General features: G+C 37.6%; 1 protein-coding gene across 3 annotated transcripts; it reads left to right on the forward strand.

Annotated features, from left to right (window-relative positions):
• The first annotated feature begins 1,443 nt into the window (after positions 1-1,443).
• LOC115594352 (dachshund homolog 2-like) lies at positions 1,444-26,565 on the forward strand. 3 transcript variants are annotated; one of them, XR_003986462.1, is made up of 12 exons: positions 1,444-2,133; positions 13,671-13,780; positions 18,978-19,139; positions 19,223-19,357; positions 19,475-19,629; positions 20,250-20,394; positions 20,589-20,642; positions 21,293-21,450; positions 21,916-22,063; positions 22,395-22,483; positions 22,695-22,754; positions 23,995-26,565. XR_003986462.1 is itself a non-coding variant. In XM_030438388.1 (12 exons), exons 1-12 carry the CDS (start codon positions 1,634-1,636, stop codon positions 24,030-24,032), a joined length of 1,791 nt encoding a protein of 596 aa, XP_030294248.1. In that variant the 5' UTR covers positions 1,444-1,633; the 3' UTR covers positions 24,033-26,565. The 3 variants fall into 3 exon arrangements, 2 of the variants coding, with proteins under 2 accessions (XP_030294248.1, XP_030294249.1); XM_030438388.1 differs by having other exon boundaries at positions 22,395-22,520; XM_030438389.1 differs by having other exon boundaries at positions 19,002-19,139; positions 22,395-22,520.
• Positions 26,566-27,583: the final 1,018 nt, after the last annotated feature.

The following is a 27,583-nucleotide window of genomic DNA, read 5'->3' on the forward strand; positions in this document are numbered from 1 at the left end:
CAGTACTGTAGCCAGATAGATGGATGATATGGATGTGATGGTATTCAGGTATTTTCTGCTGACATTTAATCTGCTCTGCTCTGTAAAGGTTAATTTGATGCTTTTAATTTGATGCTGCGCTTTTAATTTGAAACTCAGCTGATGTATGAGGTGGAGTTTCTCTCAGCACCATCAGTCTCTCTCCTACACGCTATGATTAAAAAATATGAATTTATTATCTCCGCTGGAAAACAGCTTACCTGATGTTTCTTAATACATGTGAACCAGATTACTGCAGATAACACATCAGGTGATTTAAATCCATAACACACTTAAATAAGAACTGTAAAATGCTTTAAAAACTAGGGATAATGAAATTATAAAATAAACAAGGAAAAAGTATAAAATTTGATAAAATAAATACTATATAAAAGTAACAAATTTAAATAACTAGAATCATAATGTTTTTCAAAGATTGTCAGAAAATATAGTAAAGAAGCTACAAAATGCTAAACTTTGTGAGGATAATTGAAGTGTACTTACACTGAAAATACAAATCAAAATATCTTGAAATGTCCAGTGTTTGCCTGTGAAATGTTCTGTGGGAGTGAAAGCTGTGTAAGCATCAACACAAGATGAAGAAATGACAATATTCAATAGGCTATGTCTACTGAAGTGTAGGTGGAAAATAACCTCCTGAAATAAATATAACATTTTGAATCCAGTGTAAGACCCATAGGCAGTGGAAATGTCATTTTGTGTGTAAATACTGAAAGAAGTTAAACATAGCATTGAATCGTAAACTAAAATGTCAAATGGATTTGTTTACTTGACATTTAGTTTTGCTGTTCCTTAAAGGTGCAATATGTAAGAATTGTCCGCCTGTCGAATGTATACTCACATAAACAGGGGGCAGCCTTTAACCAGATTAACAACTAACTGCTGCCAACTCTATCTGCTGTCACCTAGTTAGCTCAGTTAGTCAGGGGGCTAAGCTTGAACCTGGACGGGCCAGGGCTAGTTGGTTAGCATGCTAACTTCAGGAAATATCTCTGTAAGACAATACAAGCATGTCATGACATGAAACTGTCATTCCTTCACACTCTGCCGAATATATAAGGACATTTCTGAATGTCTTTAACTATTTTAACATATTGCCCACTTAGAAAAATGATTGTTGTCTTGAAATAATAAAAAGCCTAACATTTTACTAGGCCAAAACTGTTTGTTTTGTTTTTCTCTGTGTAAAATTTTTGACAGTTGGTTCCAGCTCCTAACAAGGTCGGTCAGGCAAAAGTATAACACCTTCTGTATCAGGTTACTTCCCAAATCAGTTGTAAATGATTTTCTTCACCCGCCCTCTCAGCCAATGGGAGGCCTGTCCGTGTGCGACCCCTGGGCCTGATTGGCTATATTGTGACTAGCTTCTAATGGGACAGAGAGAGAGAGAGAGAGAGAGAGAGAGAGGGGTGCAGTTCATAGAGAGAGAGGTAGAGAGACCTTCAGATAGAGAAGGATAGAGTCAGAAAGAGAGCGGAGGATCGTCAGTCCCAGTGGCGGGAACGGTGAGAGACGGAGGACAGATGAAAAGAAACAAAAACAAGAGAAAAGAAAAATAAACTCACTTCTGTTCTTCTGTCGATTCTGTTCGAACATGGCGGGCACCCCCCTGTCCCGGACATCCACCCCGCCCTCCGACTCCCTCTTCCACTCCGACCCGCCCTACAACGCTCCAAACCCGGCCAGCTCCCCGCGGCTCCCCGGTGCTCGCCTTGCCGGATCTTTCCTGAGCGGTGGGAGCGGCAGAGTCCCGGTCAGTGTTAACGGGACGAGCGGCGGAGGCGGCGCCGCTCCTCCGCACACCGAGTGTAAGATGGTGGAAGTTCACGGCGTGAAAGTGGCTTCGTTCACGGTCAACGGCGTGGAGCTGATCTGCCTGCCGCAGGTGTTCGAGCTGTTCTTGAAGCACCTGGTGGGCGGACTGCACACCGTCTATACCAAGCTGAAGCGGCTGGACATCAGCCCGGTGGTGTGCACCGTGGAGCAGGTGCGCGTCCTGCGGGGGCTCGGAGCCATCCAGCCCGGAGTCAACCGCTGCAAGCTCATCACCAGGTCCGACTTCGAGACGCTGTACCGGGACTGCACCAACGCCAGGTGGGCCAAGATAGACAGAGCATGATCAGAGGAAAAAGTTTAAATGGGCTGCTTTTTATCAGGAGGTTTGGTGGAGGAGACGGGGAGTTGAAATAAACTGGAAGTCAGATAGCTTGTCACAGTGACAAGAAATATTATAAACTCCTGAAAATTAAATAATTTAGCGTTTAACAGGATTAACTAATTTAGCGTCTACTCTTGTGTTTGCTCTGATTAAAAACACATTTTCCAAAATAATCAGAAACTTTTTTTTTTCCATTTAATTTGATTTAAATGATAAAAACTGAGCTCATAAGTCAAAGAAACTTCAGACAACAGCAGTAAGATTTTAAATGATCAGGATCTTCCTTTTTGATTTCCTAATTTTTTGATTTATTATAATTTCCCAATGTAAAGGTCTACATACTGAATTCTTCACTTTCTCATTGAATTATTGGCCTTAAATATAGTCAAAGTTAAACATGCTGAGTGTGTTAATACTTCTATTAGCCTATAAATATAAATATAAATATAAATATAGGTGTAGAAGTGTTTTTAATTGTCAAACATAAAATACTCGCGACTAAAACCCCAAACTTCCATCAAAATCCAAAAGAAAACACTTAAGACTTTCCACCGTGTGATTATTGATCAGTTTGTTTTATTGACTACAGACTATATAAGCCATTCATTGATCCGAAAAAAAGAAAAGAAATTATAATAATCACTAATCGATCTTCCAGCCTTCACTGAACTCTCAGGGTAAATTCAGATACAGCAGCAGAGAAACACATTTAGAGGGAAGAAACATAAAACAAATCTATTATAAAATAAGAAAGGGTGACATTATGAAGTTACTCACCTAAATCATGACAATACAGTGTGATAGATTATAAAACCTATAGAAGAGAATAGTGCAAATAATTGTGTATAAGAAGTCAAGAAGTATAACATGATGCTTCATCTATAAATATGTAGGTATTTGTATCTATATAGTTAACGATATGACTATTAAGTACAGAAGCTATACAGTATAGGTGCAGAAAACACAAAAGTATTTTTATGATATGTGCAATATGTGATCACAAATATGAAAAATGTATCATTAAATGTGAAGATTCTGCTTTTTTTCTGTTTGATATTATTGTCAGGCTGCAACTAATGATTATTTCATCATTAATTTATCTAATCATTATTCCCTCAATGAATCAATTACTTATTAAGTAAAAAATGTCCAAGTCAGATATGTTGTTCTTGTTCAACCAACTCTCTGAAACACAAAGAGATTAAGTTCACTGACAGAGAAAACAGGACATTTGGAAGCAGCGAATGGTATTTTTGCTTAAAAAAAAAGGGAAAATGATCAGTTATCAGTTCAGTGTAATCAACTCACCACTGCAGCTCTAAAAATAAACTTAACCATTAACAGCTGTCAAATGAAAACTTGTAAACTTGACAGTTTGTATTTAAACCCCATCTGAGAGCTCCATCCAACTGACAGTTTTATTCTCTGATAACTTCATCAACTACAACCCTGTCACATCTGATTACTTACTTGCATCCTAATTAAGCTAATTTTGTCACGGATATTTACACTTAATTTCACAATTTCTCACTGAGGTGAGATTTTTAACTAAAAAGATTTAAACAGTTTGAGAACATGATCTCATAACAAACAGTTTATCAGCTGCAACCTCACTAAACCAAAGTGACTCGATCATTTTAACGTACAGAAACTGTGAGAAATCATTCTGTAACAGGAGTGAGTGAAAATACAACAAGTAAAGAACAGGTATGAAAGCATGAAACTACAGTCAGCTATTCAAAAGTCAAAAACATCAGAAAGATAATAACTATTAGTGTATATACTTTTTTATGTCTTGATTAATTGATTAGTTGTTTTATCGGGGGACTGAGTGGGGAGGAGTCAGAAAACTGTCAAAAATTATATATCACAACTTGACGTCCTAAAGTGACTTGTTTTGTCCAAAACCAAAAGAGATTCAGTTTAATGAGCTGAAACCAATCTGCATGAAAATTTGGTTAATAAAAAAATTTTGCATATTAATTTTCTGTCGATCAACATATCAGTTAATTGATTAATAATTTGAGCTTCATTATTCTTCAAGGTTTTACTGATGCAGCAGTTCAACCTTCAAGAGTGTACGGTTATGGGTTTCTTAGCCCTCGTCATCCAGTAAAACTATGGAATGTGTACACCTACATATATCGGGTGTGTTCAAAATCATTCAGTTTAGTGACATAAAAAACACTTCAGAGAAACTTGAGACTAATATGAATTCTGTTGATCTACTATTGATTAATATAACTTGTTTTTATAATCAGGATGAAAAAAAAAACTATTATAGCTGTCAGTATGGAAATGTGAAATAAAAAAATATATTTACAATAATATAATAAATCGCTTCTCTTTGCTCTTTGATGTGATTGGTGGAATGGAGAAAGAACAGACAAGAAGCTCCGTGTGTGTATTTTTGTTTTTTGTGTGAGTGTGTGCCATATGGACAAATATGTTGCCAGCAGCAAAGCCCGAGGCACCCTCACACACACACACACACACTCTTCATGAATCCCTGTCATGTTCATACCCAAACGTGGTCTCTGTAATTTGTGCTGTAAACTGACTCACCTGTGAAGCTCCACCCCCGTCATGACTTACCGGTAAAGCCTGACCAATACTGGATTTTTGGAACAGATTCCCATATAGGTAGTTAAAAATTTTAATATCGATATATTGGCTGATATTATACACAGAATATGTACAGAAATATTTTTTGGGGGGCAATGATGGTTCATCAAGCAAAGATACGTATGTAATGGAGGCAGGACAATTAACACTTTAACAATAAACGTTATTGTCTAAAATGATATCACTGACACAGTATGCTTCACTTGGAATTTGATAATTATAAACTACCTCAAGCATCTTTTCTGCATTATGTTCTTTAAAAAAAAAGCCTTCAAATCAAACAAAATATCTGCAAATACTGATATATTTGTGAGAGGCCAATATTGGCCAATAAAATAGGCTAACTGATAAATTGGTCAGGCTCTACTCACCTGCAATTGAGTTTTTGTTTTTTAAAACCAGAATCTCAAAATTACTCAAACACTCGGTGTTGTTTTGTGCTTCACATCCGGAAAGGTTTGATAACACAAAACCTCACTTGGCACATGACACAATCAGATTTATTGGCAAGTAAGTTCTAACATAAGTTCAGACATTTGCTTTGGCCTCAGGGTTCTGGAGGAGTACATGAAGCAGCCAATCACCTTCTCAGCAGAGCGAAATGATGCACTGAGGTCGGCGTCACATGTCAGCCTATTCCCTTAGCACCTTTGGCTGTGCATAGTCAAATGATGCTGTGTTGATTTGCATTTCCGTTTCAAGTTTAAACATGCCAACTTGTGTTGAATCACTTCATAAGTAGACCATATTCACAGTCTGGTCAAATCATCCCTGACTGCCCTCCAAGTGGGTTGTGGGCTTTGTCATTGTTCAAGGTTGATTTGTGGCTTCCACTACCTCTTCCTCCTCCTCTTTTGGATCCATTTTGACTAATATTTGTTCCTTTGTGCCATTGACAGCCGTGGCCAGAGGCATCATGTTCAAGTTGTCCGCCCGTCCGTCTAATTCTTGTGAAAGCCTCAAGGAAATTTCTTCAGATTTGGTTCAAATGTTCAGTTGGACTCAAGGATGAACATAATAGATTTTGGTGGTCAAAGGACAAAGGACAAGGTCACTGTGACCTCGCAAGACACATTTTTGGATTAAACCTGACTTGCCGATAAGTAGCTGGTAACCATCAACCACTGCACAGTGCAATAGTACACAGCACTAAAGAACTTGCTGCTTTTAAACATAATTTACTCAAGACCTTTACATAATCAGTTCAAGACACACCTTCAAGCAGGTAGCCTTGTTGTGATGGAGAAGCAAATCCATGTCATACTGGGTCAAGACAAGCCAACATATGTGTGCAGAGCAGGGCTAATGTAGCGCTATAGAGCTTCTGCTTGGTCTGCTCGTCTTGACTGTAACTCTTCTCACACACACACACACGCACACACACACACACACACACACACACACACACATTAAATAACTTGAAATGTTTGTGTCGCCTCCAGGTGTGTATTAACTCTGTGTGAGTGTTTAATCACATTTCGGTAGATTACTGCTGAATGTGGATCAAAATGTTTTTCTCTCTTATGATCAAATTATGTAAATGAGCCTCGACTAATTATGGAATTAACAGAGAGGCTTTGTGTGTGTGTTTGTGTGTGTGTGTGTGTGTGTATGCGTGTGTGTGTGTGTGTGATACAAGTGTAAAATGAGACTGACAGTGAGGAAGTCACAGCTTTAATGTGAACAGGCTGTTTTTAATCAGCTTTAATCGCCTGATTATTATTAAACTGATGATGGTAAGTGTGTGTGTGTGTGTGTGTGTGTGTGTGTGTGATTGACATGTATGCTATTAATTGAACAGGTGTAGAAATATGAATATTAGGAGAGATTATGGCAGTAAACTGAAAGCAGCATCTCTGAAGTCCTGAATGCATCTCAATGTAACAATAAGGTATAAAAAATTAAATAACATAACATGTAGACTGATGCAATATTATAACAAAACAGAAAACAAAAATAAATTACATGGGATAACATAACAAAGCATAATCTTATGTAACAACATGATAATACAACATAACATGACTCAACATGATTAAACTTAAGATGGTGTTACGGAGGGTAAGGTAATGTAACATAAGGTCATACAACGGAATTTAAGGTCACAGCATGTAAGGTAATGTAATGTCAGGTAAAGTATTGGCAGGGAAAGCAAAGTAATGTAATAATGTAATAACATATGAAGGGAATGTAAGATAACCTAGTATTATGGAAGTGTAAGTAAATGTATCAAATGATAACCTAAGGTAGAGAAACATCACTTAAGGTGATTTTTTTTAACATAATATAACATTATGTAAGATAACATAGCATAATGGCAGGTAAGGTAATTTGACAAAATTTGATATAATGTAAAGTAAGGTGACCGCATGTAAGGTAATGGAATGTTAGGTAAAATCAGGGAAGGTTAAGTAATGTAATGTCACATTACCTAGCTCAGTGGAAGTGTTAGATAACATCTTAACATTTAGCTGAAGAAATGTCAGGTAAGGTAACGTGACAGAAGGTTATGTATTTTAATGTAACACAGCATGATAAAACTTAATGCAGAGTAGAACGACATAGCATAACTTAAGAATGCTGTAACATAACATTGCAAAACGTATTATAATGTAATGTAAAATAATGTTACAAAGTGTAATGTAACCTAAGGTAATGTTAGATAATGTAACATAACGTAGCGTAATAGAAGAAGTAAGGTAATGTGACAGAAGTTAATGCAACATCATGTAATATTATGTAAATGGGGTTAACTTAATGGCAGGTAGGTAATGTAACATACGTTAATGTAACAGTGCAAGGTGGCAGTGTGTAAGCTAATGTAATGCCACTTAAAGTAATGGCAGGGAAGGTTAAGTAATGTTACGTAACATTACCTAGCAGAATAGAATTGTAAGGTTATGTATCTTAAGGTAATGTAATTTAAATAAACAACATGCAAGGTAACATTATAGAAGGTTATGTAACTTAATGTAACACAATGCAGAATAGAATTACACAGTATAATTTACCAGAATAATGTAACTAACAAAATGTTTTATAATGTGGTGTAACATAATGTCACAAAGCATAGTGTAATGTAATATAACATAAGGCAACCTAGTGTAACAGAAGAGTAAGGTAACATAAGGTAAAGAAACATCACGTAAGGTAACATTACAAAAGGTAATGCTAGTTAACCTAACACAGCATAATGTAACATAATATGTTACATATTAAAACATGACCAGAATATTGTATGTGGAGTGTCCACAACTTAGATATAGATCTCAGAGATAAATGTTTAACACACATGCACACAAGACACACACTCAGCTGTATGTGACTCTGAAGCCATGCAGTAAATCAGATGTTGTCAAGGACAACCATATTGTCTTTACAATTTATCGGTGTGTGTATGTGGTTGACCTTGTCTCGATGAGGTCAGTCACATGCACAGTCTGACAGCACAGTACAGATCAAGTCATAATTTGTGATTGACTACTCTGTGAGTGAGTGTATGGATGTGTGTGTGTGTGTGTGTGTTGCAACATATAGTGTAAGTATAATAATGTCTTCAAGCAACAAGACAAGTGAATTATCTCTGCTGTCTGTTTGATTTCACTGCAAACAATAGGCGGGTTTCCATCTGGTGCCACCTGTTTATATGAGCATTTTTACTATGCAGAAATCCCCCAAAGTGTTTCCTGCTGTCTGATGTGTAAAAATGTGTTCATGTTGGGGAACAATTTTGCATTTCACACCCATAAATGTGACCTGAAGGTTATTTTCTCACAGAGAATGTGTGTGGGCGCTGGGTGCTGCAAAAACACAGATGACATACACTCAGAACTGTGCCTGAACACATCAAGTGAATCCGCTAACATGCTTATGCAGCTATGTAGATATCCTATAATTAGAGCCTGACTGGATTTTAAGGGCCAATACCAGAGTAAAAAACATTATGTCCTTGATATATTGACTGATATTCTTATTTACATAGTCTACATATATGAACCAAATTTATAGTGTATAGTGGAGGAATGATTTTTTACAATTTACCAATAAACTTCACTTAATAGTAACAGTAACACACATTTATGTGTGTGTGCATATGTTTGTGTTTGTGTGTGTATGTGTGTGTGTATTAAATATATATGTATTATAACTACTTACGTCTTTAATTAGTTTAGTTTATTCGACAACAGTCAGAAGTTTATTTATTATCATATTTGGTCAAAACAAAAAGACAACTAAGTCCTTGGATATGCTGCAACTCGACCATATTTTCACTTTAAAATGACTGAAAAGATTAATTGATGACAAAATAGTTGCTGCTTAATTTTTTGTAACAACAAAATAATAATAATCAGAATCATAATTTAAAGAAAAAGATAACTGAGTGATATAACCTGATATCAATATCAAGGTAAATTGATATCCTGCTACGTTTTCTTTTTTCAAACAATTCCTAAAATTGAGTTGCATTTTCCTTTTTCTTGAGCAGAAACAACATTTATCTTTTATATATATATATATATATATATATATATATATATATATATATATATATATATAAAACTGAGCACGTCAGGAGAGCAATATACATGTGTAATCAGATTAAATACGCACATTTCTTTTTTTGCTGTCATATATAGTATACAAAAACAAAGTCACAGTAAGAGAGAATATTTAATAAGCAAAAACTAAATCTACTCAATCACACACTATATAAGATCATACAAATCTACAAACACGTATGTTTGTGTGTTTGAGTTCAGTTTAGTACCAATGTTATTTTACAAAGCATTTGATTTGGTTCATTTAACTGGTTTCACTGGTTGAACTGGGTTCTGTGTTCCTGAAAAGTCTCACAATTCGTTCACCTGAGAGTGTGTGTTTGGGTATGTGTGTGTGCATGTGTGTGTGTGTGTGCACGCATGCTACATAAAGGACATTTTGTCCCAATTTAATTAAGTGTGGAAATCCCCATAACACACGCACTCGCATACACATACACACACACACACACACACACACACACAAACACACAGTAAATTAAATTCCTTAGTAGTATGTGTGTGTGTGTGTGTGTGTGTGTGTGTGTGTGTTCGAGAGAGAGAGAGAGAGTGTGTGTGTGTGTGTGGGGGGGGGGGGGGGTCTCAGACCTGTCAATCAAACACTGACCTGCGTGTACCCCTCAGACTGTCACAGTGTGTGCGTGTGTTCATAAAGCTGAGGCGGCAGGTTTCGGGCAGATGTGGCAACCACGGCAACCAATCCCGATCAGTTACATGAAAGGCTTTTGTAAACATTTTACTGTTATCTGATTACTCCTCAGCCTTGTGTGATATAATTAGTGACATCATAATCGTTAAGTACAATGTAAAAGTAGAAATGAGAGCTGAGATGAAATCAAAGCTGAGATGAAATCCACCTTTATAAATACTAAGGCCTTCAAACGATTAATTTTTTTAATCGCGATTAATCGCATTTCGTCCATAGTTAACTATTTTTTTTATGTTCTTAATACTTTTAACAACACAAGAAAGGGCAAATATGCTTGCTTTATGAAAATGTTTATTCAACACTTCAAATCATGCAGGAAGATGAAAGGCTCAAAAAATATCCCCTTACCCTAAATGGGATCAAAACATGGTGATATCTGCTTTTGGCGAGGGGGGCGCGGTGGGATCTCTGCATCTGCCATGTGTTTGGCTTGCAAATGAGATTTGAAACTCAACGTACTTCAGTGGTAACTCGATCATTTCATGTCGACAGTACGTGCAGATAACTTTTGTCCTATGGACCGAACCATCTGGCAGTGTTTTGAAAGTGAATTTGCCGTTCATAAGTCCTTTCTCCATTTCCTTTCACTTTCGCTTTTCAGTCCACCATGATTTTCCCAAACGCCAACCCTGCCTTTTATTCTTCTGCCACCCTCTGGATCAAGACTACAGGTGCCACCGACTTAGTTTCTTTTTTTTTTAATACCGAGTGTAAATCGCGCGTTAAAAGAATTAACGACGTTAAGAGGATGTTGCGTTATTAACGCGTTATGAAGTTAACTTTGACAGCCCTAATAAATACCCATTTTTCAAAACAGTTATCTGATTTATGATTTGTAACAGAAATGTATTTGAGTGTCTTGTTTTTCTTAAGTGGACACATTATTAATCAGCATTAATGTTATATGACCAAGCTGAAAACTGAATGATATTGAGTTTACTGTGAACAAAAGCTTCAACTCCTCACAAGAAGCACAATCATGAAACTGTCAGTCAAATCATTTTTGCAGCTCTAATGATGACTGTCATCATTGATGATCACAGAGTTGTATTTTAAGCTGTTGCAATTACATTTAAATGTAACTTTTTGGGTTTTTACTGTAGACAGAAATCAGAGTTTAAAATCTCTTCCAATTATATATTCTTTGCCTTTTTGACAGAATTGCACCTTCATTGGAGTTGAGTGAAGGGAAGCCATTTTTTTTTGTTAAAAAAAAACAAAAGAAGAAGTATAGTCTTTTAACAAATTAATTTAGGTCAATAAGTACATAAGATCTACAAGCTCACAATGTGTTGCAATGTGATGAACTTGTAGATCTGCTATTTTCACAACTTATGTGTGACACTCTTGTATGATGAAGTAGGGCATCAATTCATGAAAAAAAACTGTTGAAATATGTTGGAAAAAAAGTTGAAAAGTTGAAATATGGAGATAAAAGGTTTCTGTCCAACAGCACTCTCCAATACTTATGGATTATATTTAAAATAGTCCATATATCTGGGGGGAGGCGTAAACATGTGACGTGACGTGATGCTCGAAGTCGGGCAGGGAACAGTGACAACGAACTTGTCTTCAAAATAAGAGCTTTACATTGCACCCCATTGGAGTTTAGAACTGGGTTCTTAGCCGCTACAACAACAAGCGGACAACGAAGACAGCAGAAATGCCATGCATTTTGAACGTCTGACAGACCACCCACTAACATTTACGTCCATTCTCGTCTCGTCAACGAAAACTCACACACGTCTCGTCATGTTTTAATCATCAGAGAGCCATGTTTATCTCGTCACCGTCTCGTTATGGTCATGAAAAAAAGGGGCGTCAACAAAATAATTTCGTCATCGTCATCGTTGACGAAAACAACACTGGTGATGACATTTTCTGACACCCTGGAATCTGGCTTTTGTTTTTAATTACATTGCATATTTTAAATTAATACTTAGTTGGACGACGGACACTATAATCATCAACTGTCTGCTCTGTACAGCAGTGACAGCACCAGAGTCGCAGAACAGAGTAGCAGGTGTCATATTTCACTTATCACGCAAGGATTGTAAGAAGTGTAGATTAACAAGATGATGGTGCAAGTTTTGCTGTCAATGTGAAAAACAAAAGGAGCTATTTGGCAATATTTCTGATTTAAACCCAGTCGTAACAGGGAACCTGATAATGTTAGTGTAGTAAAAGAAGTTGGTTAGCGTTAGAGTACTCATGCATTACCAAAAATTAAAAGCCGTTTGTAGCGCCTCGCACATGCTGCAACTTAACTGTCACACACACAGCCTCCATTAAATGCACCGAGAAGTCGTGATTTTTTGCCGTCGACAGAAGCTTTTCACCAACGCAGAGTGTGCATTTTACCGTTATGTTGTTCTTGTCCTTTTCGCTGGCGAATTGAAAATAATGTGCGTACTTCCACGATGCAAAAGCTGTCCTCTCTGCCATCTTGCCGGGGGTTCGAAAACACTCACTCACACACACACACACAGGTAACATAGGTCAACAGCAGGGCACAGACGCATCACAGCGCTGTGCCTCCGCTGACACATCCGCAGGTGGCACAGTACTGTCTGACAAAAAGCAGGCTGCAGTCAGGATTTTCCTTTCCTTATCCGGAGAAATTCTTAAAATAACGGATAACTTTTTTAAAAGAATAACGAAGTTACTGATTGCTTGACGCACGAAACTAACGCGTTACGTTTCACGTTACACGAAAAAAGTAATTAGAGTACTGTAATGCGTTACCCACAACACTGGCTATAAGTTACCTATATTACGTCTGACAAACTTTAGAGACCTGGGATTTTTACAACAGTGAAGTTGCACTCAGAAACTGTGAAACTGTGCCAATTTCTACATAATGTTACAATAGTAAATTAGGAATTAGCATTAACATGAGCAATCACTAACTGCTGTCCTCTTTTCTAGTAAAATGTGTTCACAACATTTCTGTTTTTATTAATATTACTATAAATGTCCTAAAACTTGAGTTTTTATTTGCACATGTTATATATGCTGATGTAAGGTTTCATGTGATAATATTATTGTATACCATATAATTTATATTGTGAAATTTTTTCATGGATTTGAATTTAGTTTTTTCTTTTTCCTTCTTTTTCAGTTCAACATCTTCAATTATTTTACAGTTATCACTTAAAATTTAACTTTGACTGATCCCCAGTATTTTTAGTACCATCAGAAAAAAACATTTGCATTCAGATATATTTCAAATGATAGTTACTGTTTTCTGCTCTCTTAGACTCATCCTCATCTCTGGCAAACGGTGTGTCTCTTAAAATCCTCCCCAGGGACCACAACATTGAATATAAAAGGCCTTTAGGAGAAAGAGAAAGAGAGAAGAGATGAAACGGATTAATTCATGAAGATAAAACATGAGATTAACCTGGAATATTAATACTGAGCAGAGAGGAAAGGCCAGTATTGATTAATTATTCATGGCTGTCGATTTGAGGTGGAATCCCATTTAACGACTTCCTCTGTGGTCCTTTAAGGTGGTCAGCAGGTTTATTTAAAGGGCCATCCCGCTGTGTTTTTAATATTTGTTCCGTCTGTTCTCCAGCTCTCGACCAGGCCGTCCTCCGAAACGGACACTGGGCGTGGCCACGATGACTGACGGCTCTAGACTCCTCCCACATAGCTTGTTAAACCCTGCCCTACTGTCACAAACAGGTGAGTCAAACAATTGACCCCCTCCTCTAGGTGTTTTTGTGAATTTTGTGCCACAATGTGAAATGAAATTGTGAAAAAAAACAACATATTTTATAAAAGAGGGAAGCTGTGTTTTGAGTGATGGACAATTATGTCCTTTTATTTCGAATGGGCCAAAAATCGCCCCTTTCTTGCTATTTGTATGAAATCTGTGTGTGGGATCACAACCAAATCTCACAGCAATAAGATCCAGATGTTTTTATGTGTTTTACGTTAACCATAAGTATACAGGTTTAGAATAGAGGATTATAAAGAATGTGCCTTTGTTCATTCTGCTGCAGGAAGATGAGACCTAAGACAAGAGTCCTTACCCTGAATTCTGCCTGTCAGGCAGGACTGAGTCCTGGCAAGCCTGTATAATTAGTGAAGCAATAATATCTATATTATTGAATTCTACAGAGCTGCAGATTTCTGCCTGTGTGTCATCACACGTACTGTACACACTGTGTAACTGCGTGTGTGTGTGATTAGAGCTATAATTAGCATGCTTAATTAGCAGATGTCAAAATGACTGACAGATTAGTGTCTCACCCGAAGCACACACGCGTATGTGTGTGTGTGTGTGTATGTGTGTGTGTGCATGCGTGTGTGTGTGTGTGTTCCTCTGGGCGACAAGTGTCAAGAATTTCATCTCATCTTGAAAAAAGCCATAAAGAAAAGCTCATTAAGCAGATCATATAAATGCATGTGAGTGTTTGTAAGACGATACTGATACTTCTTGTTGTTGTTGAAGCTTCAGATAGATGAAGAGTCACAGTGACATCACATAAATAAAAAATAGATAAGATAAATGCTACAATATACAAACTTAAGACTTGTAGCAGCCAACTTCCTCCAATTATTTTACAGTTTCTGTACCACAGTGTTTTATCTATGGGGGCATGTTTTTTTTTCAGGTGATTTAAACATATTCTTGATTTGAAGTGGCTTCATTAGCAAGAGTGGTGTCAGAAAAATGCAGCCTTATCACTGCCACCTGGAGAGTTTCCGTCAGTTTCCTCTGACGCAGGTGCAGAATGCACAAGCTTGCTGGTGGCCGGCTGTAATCTTTGCTGTGTGTTCGAGTGCAGCTTTTTTGGCTTGGAGACACAAGCGATGTGAGGTGACCCAACAGTCAGCCTTCACCTCTGCTAGTTCCTCGACGTTGGTTTGGTGTGTCTCTGCCATTAGACTTTAATAAAGATTCAGTGATGAAGTGATGACTAGATGACTTTTTCTCGTCCTTGTAAATTCACGAGAGTCTTTTAAGTGGTGTTAGGCTTGAAGGACCCCACTGGAGCTGTTGTTACTCCAGGTCAAATGGACTCAGAGACCCTCTAACATGATGAAGTGATGAGACTTCAGGATAGTCTCTATATAGGTCTACACTGTCTGTGTCTCATTAGCCGGTAGTTTAAATCCACCTGAGCGTGTCACCTGTGAACTTGCTGTGTCCTCTGATGAAGGCCCGTTTGGACGTTTTAAACTCTGAAAACAGACGAGAACAGTGAAGTCTTTTCATCTTTCTGTACAGCAGAGTTTTAATCCAACAGAGACGCTCCGGTGGTCACAGAGAGGAGGAACCACATACCGAACCTTTCACCTCCGTCACCTGCCTGACAGATCTGACAGCTTAATGAAAACACCACACACACACACTGACACACACTTAGGATTTGATTAAAAATACTCAAACTGCCACGTTTTTTGACCGAGGTCAGAGACAGAGAGATCAAAGGAACAAGAATATTATTAACTCTGTGCACACAGGCACACACACGCGCGCACACACACACACACACACACAGGGAGAGTTAATTAAAATGTTGTAAAGGTTGCGTCTACAGTGAAGATAAAGTCTCGTTGTTCTCAGAGTCACAACGCAAGTACAATTTTGAAGTACTTGTACTTTACTGAAATATTTCCATTTTATTTTACTGCTTGAGTTACTGATTACTTTACAAATCAGGATTTTACATTAAAAACAAACGTATGATCATCTTTGAAATCCATAATCGTTTGTTAGATATGTCTCAGATGTTGACTTTCGGATGGTTTCATAAATAACTGGAAATTGAAAAAGAGAGATCAAATAACCCAATATTTCAACAAAAGCTAAAGACCAGAGAAAGGTCCAGAATATTTATAGAAATGTATTCAGAACTCTTTTTCCTTTTTTCCTTAATAACCCTTTAAAAGGACCCACCCCCTACGTTGGGAGCCACTTGACCATTGCTTGTTCTTTGTTTTAATAATGTGAAATATAATAAGATATACCAAGAGAATACTTTGGTACACGAGTTGCAGAGATGAAGTCATATAACGCTGAAACATGGCTGATTAAACATTGGGTTGATGGTTACAAAAAGGTTACCAAAGTCATGTACTGCACAGATATTTTATTGTTTCCTTTGCTCTTCCTTGTCAAATATGGGAAACAGCTTAAATGCTCTGAGCGATTAAATGAAAAACAACTTATTTTTGACACTCACGTTGCTCCCACTTCCCGACATGACACACATGGACACACCAAAGTCGGAATCCAATCCAATCCTTCCATTTGCATACAATGCAACCTCAGATGGAGAATCACTGAGTGAACTCTAGATTCTGGTGTCTGAGTATTAAACATTGGACATCCAACTATCAACCTTACCTCTGACTTCAATTTACAGTACAACAATGTCACATTTCCTCAGCTGGAGAAAACAGTTATCCAGTGTCCCAAACTATCACACTTCTTGTGTATGACAGCAGCTTTTAGGTTTCCTTTTAATCCATCCAAATGACTGAATTAGAAATAAGAGAAAGGAACAAAGCTGTTCCTAAGATAGGGTTCAAGGATTTAATCGGAGTTCAACACCAATCACTAGCTGAGTTCTGCTGTTAATGTAATCTCATGTTTTGCAGAAACAATATTTGCTGAATAAAATATATTCCTCTAAATCATATCTGACGTGTCCATTCAGTCATATATAAATGATGTAAAGAATGACTATAAATAAATGTTCTATCACAGTGACTGATTGCTGTATCATCAACACTCTACAGCTTCCCGTTCAGGTTAAAGCTTCTCCACCATCAGGAAACATCATGTATGAAATGGAAGTCACGGCGATAACAAAACATCTCTGAACTTATTTTCTTTGATAGATGTGTCTCTGTGAACTCTGAAAAAAATGAAACTGTTTTCCTTCTTTGATCAGAAAGGAAACAGCAAACAGCTCTGTTCCTTACGTTTGTTTTCAGCCATGTTCAGTGACAGTCGAGACAATTTAGACAGAAAACAAGATGAATTTATCAAACTGACATGTGTTTATTTACTGTGTGTGTGTGTGTGTGTTTATTATAAAATCACTCTGGTGCATCTCAGTGTTTCCTGTTTTCCCCACCTGAAAGATTTCTGTAATCGACTCTCTGCTGAGAGAAATTATTATGATACATAAAAAAGATAAAATAAAAGGAAACAAAGACCTCATCTAGAAAACAGACAATATAGAGACATAATTGTAGATTTATTTGTTTTATTTCTGTTCTTTTTCTTTCCTGTAGAAGACCAGTTGTTTCTTTTTTGTTCCCTATAAACATTTTCTTCCACTGAACTTATATCTAAGAACAGTCAGTATTTTATTGGAATCTGATCCATAGAATGATGATTTCACTAGAATATCACAGACTGTATTGTAACATTTTAGCAAAGTGTTTCATATACAGTAGTTTCAGAGTGAAAATCAAAGTGTTGAGCGAGTTTGGAGATGTTGGAAGGTGTATTTTTGTCCCCTCTGATGGTGCTCACAGTCCCCCTGCGTCCAGTCTTTATGTTAAGCTAAACGTGTCCCGGATTTATCAGTACCGGACAGACAGACATGAAACACGCGGCTGATCTGAAGCCAGTTTCAAAGTCTCTAGACATTAAATGTTCTAGTTTCAGAAGCTGAAATATTAAAAGAATGAAAACAGAATCTCCTGCAGGGAAACACTGAGAACAGAAAGATAAAAAAGTTGCTTTGTCTTTCTGTGTTTTCGTTCATCAGGAGGTTTTTTTTAACGAGCCGGAGGGTTGCGGGTGACGGTGGGGGGGTCGCTGTCCATTCGTTAGCAGGAGTCCCTCGTTAATACTAATTGAATTAATTAGAGGAGGCGATTAATTGGGCCAAGTGGCTGCAGGGAGAGAGAGGTGGTCGAGAGACAGCGACAGTCACTGGAGAATTTCAGGCTGCCAGTGTTATTAATTATTGATCAATCACCAACTTCTGAAAAAGCATTTGGAACCTTTACCTTCATCTTCATCTCCAAAGATAAAAACATGTGCAGCATGAAAATGTACAAAAGTGAAATGTGGGAAGAATTAATCAAATGAACTATTATAAATATGAAAACTGGCTCATCAGATTAAACTTCCTGCTCTCCAGAGAACGAACTCTTCAGATTTTATAACTACATTATCTTTATTCTTGCGCCAGGAAAAACTGTAAACTGTAAACATTCCGCGACTATTCAGACGCCAAGAACAGATAACTCATCAGGATGTAGTTTCTATATCACTTGGTAATTTAGGTTTATTATAGTATACCAAATAATGAGATTGTGTGTTTGTTGTCTGTGCATTTTTTCTTTGTATATGCTGAAAAAAGGCATTATGCTAAAGTGCAAATGTATTTACCTTTCCTGATTCTAAGTCAATGGGAGCATGTATCGCTAATTTGTGTACTGCCTGTATGGCAAATTTACATACTTACATAAGCAAAGCTCAAGGATAGTGTATATAGTCTGTGTATCTCTAATGTCGCAGTTTTAGATATGTAGTAAGCAGTGTTGGAGGTAAAAAGCTCCAAAAGTAATTTCAGTAGTATCACTTAAAGCTGTCACACCAGGAGAACCGACGAATAATTTGTTCAGGTTTGCCGGCATGGTAAGCAAAAGAGATGGAAAAATGCAGGAGACTCCTTCCCTTTGAAGATTCAGAAAATCCTAAATTGTGTCCATTTTTGGCTAATTTAAAGTTCTGAAGTCAATGCCTGTTAATACCACATAACAGGCTAATTAACAACAATTTTCTTTATCATGATAATTAGATTCACTCAAATGTTTATCTTAGGTAAAACACATGAATGGCACAGATTTTTATGTATGTTGAGAACTGTGTTCAGATGATCTGTCAGCGTCTCACCTGTGTCAGGTGTCCTGTGTCTCTTCTCCACAGGTCTGACGGCAGCTGCGATGGCCGAGGCTCTGAAGCTGCAAAAGATGAGGATGATGATGGGTTTCCATGGCAACAGCGATCAGCAGCGCCATCACAATGGGGAGAGGACGATGTCACCATTGGAGAACGACGACACAGGTAGGAAATTACATAATCGTCATTCCCGCTTCAACCTGAGTGACATCATGAAGTTAACTGTGTCTCCTCCTCTCCTCATGCAGGAGGCAGCGAAGGATCCTGGGAGAAGGAGCAGCGCCTCCTCTCTCCTCCTCCCTCCTCGGTTTTAGCGCCCCCTCATGGTTCTGCGTCTCTCCACCTCAACACTCTGCAACAACACAGCACACTATTGGCCAACCGTGAGTCACAGCTTTTCTATGATTGGATGACTCAGTGACTTTTCTTCATCATTAGCTTAGCATCATAGCAACTCTGTATTTCATATTATCCTTCTGTCTGTGATTTCGCCCCCTCAGGTCTGTCAGACCTTCCTTTTATGGTCATGCCACACCCCCTCCTTCCTGTGGGCCTCCCTCCTGCTAGCGTTGCCATGGCAATGAACCAGATGAGTCAGCTGAGCGGTTTGGCAAACATGGCTGCAGTGTCACAGGTTCAAAGAGAAGAGAGCAAGGTGACTGCAAGCAAACACCGCTAAAGAAGATGCTAATAGTATGAATCACAACAGAGTCTATGTTAAAAGAGTCTAATCCTAACATTGAAGAGTTAGTGCCATAGGAACTACAAGACTAACAGTGCCAATGCTAACAGCTCTAATGCTTACATTGTAAATGCTAAGAAATATGCTGGTGGTGCTAATGCTGAGAGTAATAATATTAACAATATTAAGGTTAAAAATGCTAATGCAATGCAATGCAAAAAGAGCTAATATAAAAACATGCTATTCCTAACAATGTCAATGTTAACTGTGCTAATGCTAAGTTAAGTGCTAATCATACTTGCTCTTATGTTAATCATGTTAGCAATACCATTGCTTATTCTAACAGTATAACACAAGTTCAACTAATGAAAAATAGCTAATAGCTAATAGCTTTAAAGGCACCAGTACTGATAGAGGTCATGATAAAAGTGCAAACAGTGCTAATGCAAACAGTAATAATCACTTTCACACATAAATCCTACTGGTAAAAAAGAGCTTCTGGTAAAAAATAAATAAATAAATCAGTCTAGTGAGTGCAATCAATACTTATGGTAATAGTGCTTATGCTAATGCTCAGTCTCTTCTTTGGTTAGGAGTCTCCTCCAGGAAGCCCCTCCCCCTGCCCCTCCCCCAGTGACGATGAACTCCAGCCTCAAGAACTAACCAGCCAGTCACCTTCTAGAGCATCTTCATCATCCTCATCCTCACCTCCTCCTCCAGCACATACGCCAGAGCTGGGTTCGCTAAAGAGTTTTTTTAATTAATCGATATTGAACATTTTGAGGTTTCCTTAATAAAAATGCTCAACAAGTAAGAAAAATAGCCCAAATTAAATAACATTTTCCAAGTGGGCAGCCACTTCAGGTCAAATACTATTATCGGAGTGTTTTTTTATGGAAAGTGAACTAACTTGTTTTTTATGAACTCCACAGACTGTGATATCACAGAACAAGAAAACAACGTGAAAAAGGTGTTGAAAGAAAAAGGTAAAAGAGAGTGTGTTTGATAGCAGATGGTTTCACAGTAACAGTTACATATCCGGAGGCGTTTGGACTCCAGTTTTCTGATTTTTAATTTATGAACACACGCTGACTGTCTCTGGGTTAACATTCCTTATTCATATCGCCTCTTTCATCACTCTCTCTCATGTGATCCGGTGATCTTACTCCTGTTTGGTGGATCAAGGAGTGATGTCAGAGAAACATGAGATGAACCTTCGTTGAAGTTTTTTTTAAGGATGACACACCTGTCTGTGATTAGAATCAGACTTTTAAGTTTTAGATTTTGCTTTTTGATTCTGATTCACCATCAATTCAACTTTCTTCATTTCAAGAGAACGGAAAGAGACTAAAGGAACAACAGACACCATAAATAATGGAAACGCACTTGCAGTTAGTCCAGGAGTTGGGCATTTGGTGACCAATATTGTGTACACTTGCTTGTACTTGTGCACACATACACAGATAGAGATTATGAATAATGCAAACAGGAAGCTTTTTCCCACTGTTTCAAATATTTAAGGGGTCAATTGTTCCTTGAGCCAAAACAAAAAAAAAGATGCATCAACAAACATGAATTCTACGTGTCACTTTGGTTTTATATCACCCTCATGTCTTTACTTTGTTTTTCCCTGCAGATGACAGCATGTTGCCCCTCCCCCTCCTCAAAACAACCTATGAGAAGCTGCCACTAACCTCTCAGCCGCTGTCCATCAACCACGCAAACCCCGCCTTCACTCCGTTCCTATTTGCTGAGGGTCTGTCGTCCATGGAGACACTACTGACTAACATACAGGTGACGGAGTCAATATAGAGAAAACAGAACAGATGTGATAATGTAAGGACAATAACAAAGACATAATAGAGCTGAAACAATAGAGACAATAAAGTAGAGACAGTTACGGAAATAATGCAGGGAAGATAATATAAAGGCGGTAACTTAGATAGAATTACACAATGACATTAATGCAGAGATGGTAATGTGGACACAATAACGTAGAAATGGTAATGCAGACACAGTTACAGAGATCATGTCATAGGGACCATAATGCAGAGACAATCGTGTATATGTGATAATGTAGAAAAAGTCATGTAGAGATGATAATGTACAGTCTGCAACTTACAGACAATAAAGTAGAGACCATCACGTAGATACAAAATGTAGAAAAAATAACATAGAGACGATAATGCAGTTTGTTGTTGTTTTATCAGGACGGCTCAGTGAATCCTCACTTCATCATCTTTGACCGTTTGTTCTCAGGGTCTCCTGAAAGTGGCGGTGCAGAGCGCTCGATCTCAGGACAAACAAAACCAGATGGAAAGGAAAGAGTTAAAGCTCGAGCTGGAGAGAGAGAGAGGCGCCCGGCAGACACTACAGAGACAGCTGAGCTCCGAACTACAGACCAGAGGTAATACAGGTTACACTGTGAAACTACGGACCAGGGGTAAGGCAGGTTACACCATGAGAATGCAGACCAGAGGGGAGTCAGTTTACATTGTGAAACTATGGACCAGGGGTGAGACAGGTTACACTGTGAAACTACGTACCAGAGGTGAGACAGGTTACTTTGTGAGACTACAGACCAGAGATGAGACAGGTTACATTGTGAAACTAAGGACCAAGGGTGAGACAGGATAAACTGTGAAACTATGGACCAGAGGTGAGACAGGTTACATTGTGAAACTATGGACGAGCGGTGAGACAGGTTATACTGTAAAGTCTCTGTTTCTTATCATCAGTGTCGATCCAGAGGAGGCTGAAGAAGGAGAAGAAGGCGAAGAGGAAGCTGCAGGAGGCGCTGGATTTTGAGTCAAGGAGAAGAGAGCAGGTAGAGAGAGCGATCAAACACTCGGACTCCCTCACAGGTGACCACTCATAACACTCCTCTTTCTTCTTCTGTGCTCCTCTTCTCCTCCTTCACTGCAATTACATGATTTACTGCCGTTTGTTCAGCTTTTTTATATCAGCTAATAGCATAGGAAGCAAACCTATATAATCAAAACTAATAATATATTCATGTGTTTCTGTTGATTTTGCAGATGCAGTGATTCCTGAGAGCGAGCTGGAGAACAAACAGCAAGAAAACTCTGCAGCTCAAGGTCACTTTTTTCTTATAAATATATATATATATTCACTTTTTCTTGAATAATAATCCAACTTCTTTTTTTTTTTTAACCTATACGTGTCTTCTCTTCTATATTTATCTAGAAGTCAATTAATGAGATTTGTTGGATAAAACTCTATTTCGGAATGTAATACAAGTAAGAAACAAATCCTATATCTGTCCTTTTATCTGGACCCTCATCAAAAGTTAATGGGGTCTATTCTGGGCTCAGAACCGTCCTCCATCCAAGTGACATTGAAATCTGAGTGGTAGTTTCTATGTAATCCTGTTCCAAACAACAAACTAACCAACAAACAGACATGGGCAAAAACATAAACATAACCTCCTTGGCAGAGATGACAATCATCAGATTAATCCTTAAATCTGTTACAAATGATAAAACTAAGGCTTAAAACACACACACACACAGAAGAGTTTCTGTCACTTTAAATAATGTGTCATTCTTTCTGCTGTGTGTGTCTGTGTGTGTGTGTGTGTGTGTGTGTGTGTGTGTCTGTGTGTGTGTCTGTGTGTGTGTGTGTGTGTGTGTGTGTGTGTGTGTTGACTGTGAAATTGAACTGGGAAAAACAATCACAAACTACACAGCAGAACTAAACACACACACTTATAAACAGTGTTACAACACTGTGTGTGCGTTTCCTCCACTCTGACATGATAATGAGATTCATTTATCAGAGCACTGACGTGTTGGTGTTGTTAGTGTGTTGGTTGATTGGTCTGTTTGTGTATTGGTTTGTTTTTGTGTTGGTTCATTTTGTTGGTCTTTGTGTTGGTTTGTTAGTTGATTGATTTATTTGGTTTGTTTGTTTGTTTGTTTATTGTTTTGTTGGTTTGTTTGTGTTTTGATTTTTTAATTTATTTATTTATTTGGTTTGTTTGTGTGTTGGTTTGTTGTTTTTGTGGTCTGTCTTTGTGTTGGATTGTTAATTGATTTATGTATTTGGTTTGTCTGTGTGTTAGTTTGTTAATTGATTGATTTATTTGATTTGTTTGTGTGTTGGTTTGTTGATAAATTAGTTTATTGAGGGTTTATGGTGTGTTGCTATGTTGGCGTTTTGGTATGTTGATGTGTTGGTACATTGTCTTGTTGGTTTTATACGTATATTTTATTTAACAGAATACATTGTGAAATCTGTATTTAATATATGCTTTACTAGTTTGACGGGAGGAGGTAGCAGAACTAACTTAATGAAGCATTCTGTCTGTTTTTACAGAGAACCGACCGTTCATCAAACCTCCACTCCTCTTCTGAGACCCCCCCATCTGTCAGACCAGCTGGAGGGATGAACTGATGAAGAGGAGGAAGAGATGTAATGGACTCAAGCAGGAAAAAAGGAAAGACAGATGATGGACAAATAAAGAACAATAACAAGATATAAATACTCAATATCCCATCAGCCACTTCTTTTTGCTTCCTGTTTTTAATGAAGATTTCATACTATTACAACTAATATTATTATTACTGTCATTATTATCAAAGAGGACAGCGTTGTGTGGTCACCTTGTGGGGGGAGGCGTTAAAATGTCACTATCTAATGGCGACCTGTGATATCATCAGGTGAAACACTTTGATGCTGGAGAGGACTGACGTTTGTAGGATAATGTATCTTTTGAAAAAAAAATTCAGGGGCCCAAACAGTTTTCTATCAGGGGCCCAGAATCCTCACCCCCACGCCCCTGTTGGATCTAAACTGGTTTTATAAACTGGAATCTGCTATAAAAAGGTGTCGACAGTGCCCACCTGTCATGGGTTGATTCAAATCTGAACATGTATTTAATGTTTCTTTCCTGCTGTAAAAGCTTAATTTAGTGTTTGTTAGTTAGAAACTGATTGGGGTTGTGGTACTGATACTACCTGCTGTAGTACGTGTTGTAGTAGTAGAAGTACTGTTACTGTTCATTTGTCAGGGTTCTTGATGTAACAAGTAACCTGGCCCTTAATGAGTTCTGTGGTTTAACAATTTAAATGATTAAAGGGTCCCAGTCTGAAAATCTTGATTCCATCTCAAGGTTAAACTTCTCAGACCTCATCATTAGTGATGTCACCTGTGACTACAGTGCAGTATGATGTCACAGTGTGGATGTGCCTATAGAGGTCAAGGAAGCAACATGTCTAACAGGTTTCGAATCTCAGCCCGAAAATGACCTCAGGAGTGACATCTCTCTTACCTGTAGAGCAGTGTGACATCACACAAGTGGCTGTGGTGTTGTGGTCATTAGCATTAGCTCTGAGTTTTAACATGTGAATACATTACAGCCTGAGAAACCTGCTGTTTGATGTCACCATGTACTGTAGTGTAATGTGACAACACACGTTAGATGTGGTCAAGGCAGTAAGATGCTTAAGAGACTCCAGGCCATAACGATTTCTCATCCTTAATGAGTTTTAAACCTAAAATCCTCCTGTTGCTGCCATTTAGAGGTTAAAATCTAAAACCACACAAGTGATGTCATGTTATATTCTCGGACAGTTTGACAGAAAATCAGCGTCATGCCCTCTTACAGCTGATTTATTTACTATGTTTTTCCAGTTTTATTTTACAGCTCAATAAACTGTACAGTGTTTTATTATCATTATTCTAAGTTTTTAGAATGTAAATAGTGAACAGAAGATGTTTGAGTCAGAGTAGGTGGCTGTTTTCCCCTGCAGGAACTTAAACCTGTAACCTGAACCTTTGTGTTATACAAACGTTTCAGAACAAACTATTAAAAATTATGACCAGGATGACTTTGTAGTCGTCATTTATGAGAGCTATTTATAAAACATGGTAGGAGGTTGTAGCGTGGCCAAAGAACAGCCCAGTGAATCTGGAGAACCAGTACTATTCTGCCCCACAATGCCAAAGAGCAGTGGCTCAGTTTTGGTCAAAATTGATTTACGACTGAAATTATACTTTTAAATATATATTATACCTTGTGAAAACATTTCTTGAGTCTTTCCAAAGACTCAAGTCTTTGGAGAACATGTATTATTCTGCCCCATAATGCCGAAGCGCAGTTATTACCATTTTGGTTAAAAAAATGTTTCTCCCATCCAACAGAAAAGACAAAGCAGAGCGCAGTAAGTGGTCACTGCTCTGTTCTGTATCTGCATTTTCAGGGTCATAGATCAAATAATTGGTCATGGTTGGAAAAAATCCACATTTGATAAGGACATAACCTCTGCTCTACCTTGTACCCTTTTGACTGAACAAAAAAAGCAATTTTATTCTGTTATATTTAGGGCAGTTACTACAGTTAGCCTTGTGGGGCAGTATTCTAACAATTCTGTTTTTGTCAATTTGAGGTGTGGCTGTGAAAACAAGAATACAGATTATGCAGCATATTAGCTCTTTCTCACATCCAAATAAGAACTGTCAGCAATTAATCTATTATTTAAGTAAAATAATAGACCATTACAGACCATTTATATATTCTGACCACTGGTCATTCGGATCCGTTTTTCATAACAGCTGTTTTTGATAACAAGCGGCCATGTTCATGATGTTATTTCAGTCTTAGTATTTGATATTTGTACATATGTACATGGTGATAAAAGTGTTTTCTTGTTTTCACAGATGTCTGTTAAGTATGTGAAATATTTCCAGTTTAAAAGTAATAGATTTGGAAATATATCCAGATATAGGTTTGCATATCTTAGAAAAGTGTATTGTTGGTCTTTAGAGGTCTGAGCTCTCTGAGTGCCCTTTTACTATAATCTGTTTACATTGGAAACAAAAATTATTTTCATGTTTTCTTGACCATCAATAAAACCATCAGATCTTAACCTGAAACAGAAGCAGAAACTGTTGTTCATCATTAAATCTTAGACTTAGACTCACATGTCTGCGTTCCCACTCAATCTCTCTCTCCCTCTCTCACACACACACACACAAACAAAGAACTGGAACTGAGTCCTTCACTTTGTAGGAAGGTTCACCTCCGTACAACACACAGTTTAGTGTGTGTGATGGATGGGGGTGTGAATTGTGTCATGACATTAACCCGCTGCGTTTTAGCCCAGTTTTCACTCTATCAAACACACAGACACCTTGTTCCCACGGCGACCCAGTTAAGTAAATGAGAACATTGGGTCACCTTTTGGCTTCATCGCCTCTTTGAAACATACACACACACACACACACACACACACAAGGCAGTTTTGTGTGTGTGTGTGTGTGTGTGCGGTTCAATCTGATTGGTCAGCTCAGTCTGTCACTGTGATGAATGAGACCAACGGAGCAGGACGGCAGTAAAGTCGACCAATCAGAGAGAGAGTTCAGTTCTTCAGAGAACAAAAGAAAAATTCAGTTGGGTACACAATATATATATCTATCTATCTATCTATCTATCTATCTATCTATCTATCTATATATAGATATATAGATATATAGATATAGATATATATAGATATAGATATATATAGATATTTATAGATATAGATATATATATATAGATATATAGATATAGAGATATCTCTATATCTATATCTATATCTATCTATATCTATATCTAGATATAGATATATAAATCATATATAATATATCTCCAAAATATTTAAATACATATAAATATATTTAAATACATATAAATATATACATATTTTGATACACACTATATTTATATGTATATGTCAATATATACAAAGACATTTATAGACACACTTATGTATGTGATAGATATATACTATAAGTATAGTGTTTTATGAATTAATTCTATGCCAGCTACTGTGTGTATTTACCTCCCTGGTTTATCAAACTCTGTGCTGCATTTACAGGGTTAAGTAGGAGCTTGTCTGATCTTTAGAGGATAATTCTACTCTCA

This window comes from Sparus aurata, chromosome 13 (assembly GCF_900880675.1).
Source record: "Sparus aurata chromosome 13, fSpaAur1.1, whole genome shotgun sequence".
In the NCBI taxonomy this organism is placed as follows: Eukaryota; Metazoa; Chordata; class Actinopteri; order Spariformes; family Sparidae; genus Sparus; species Sparus aurata.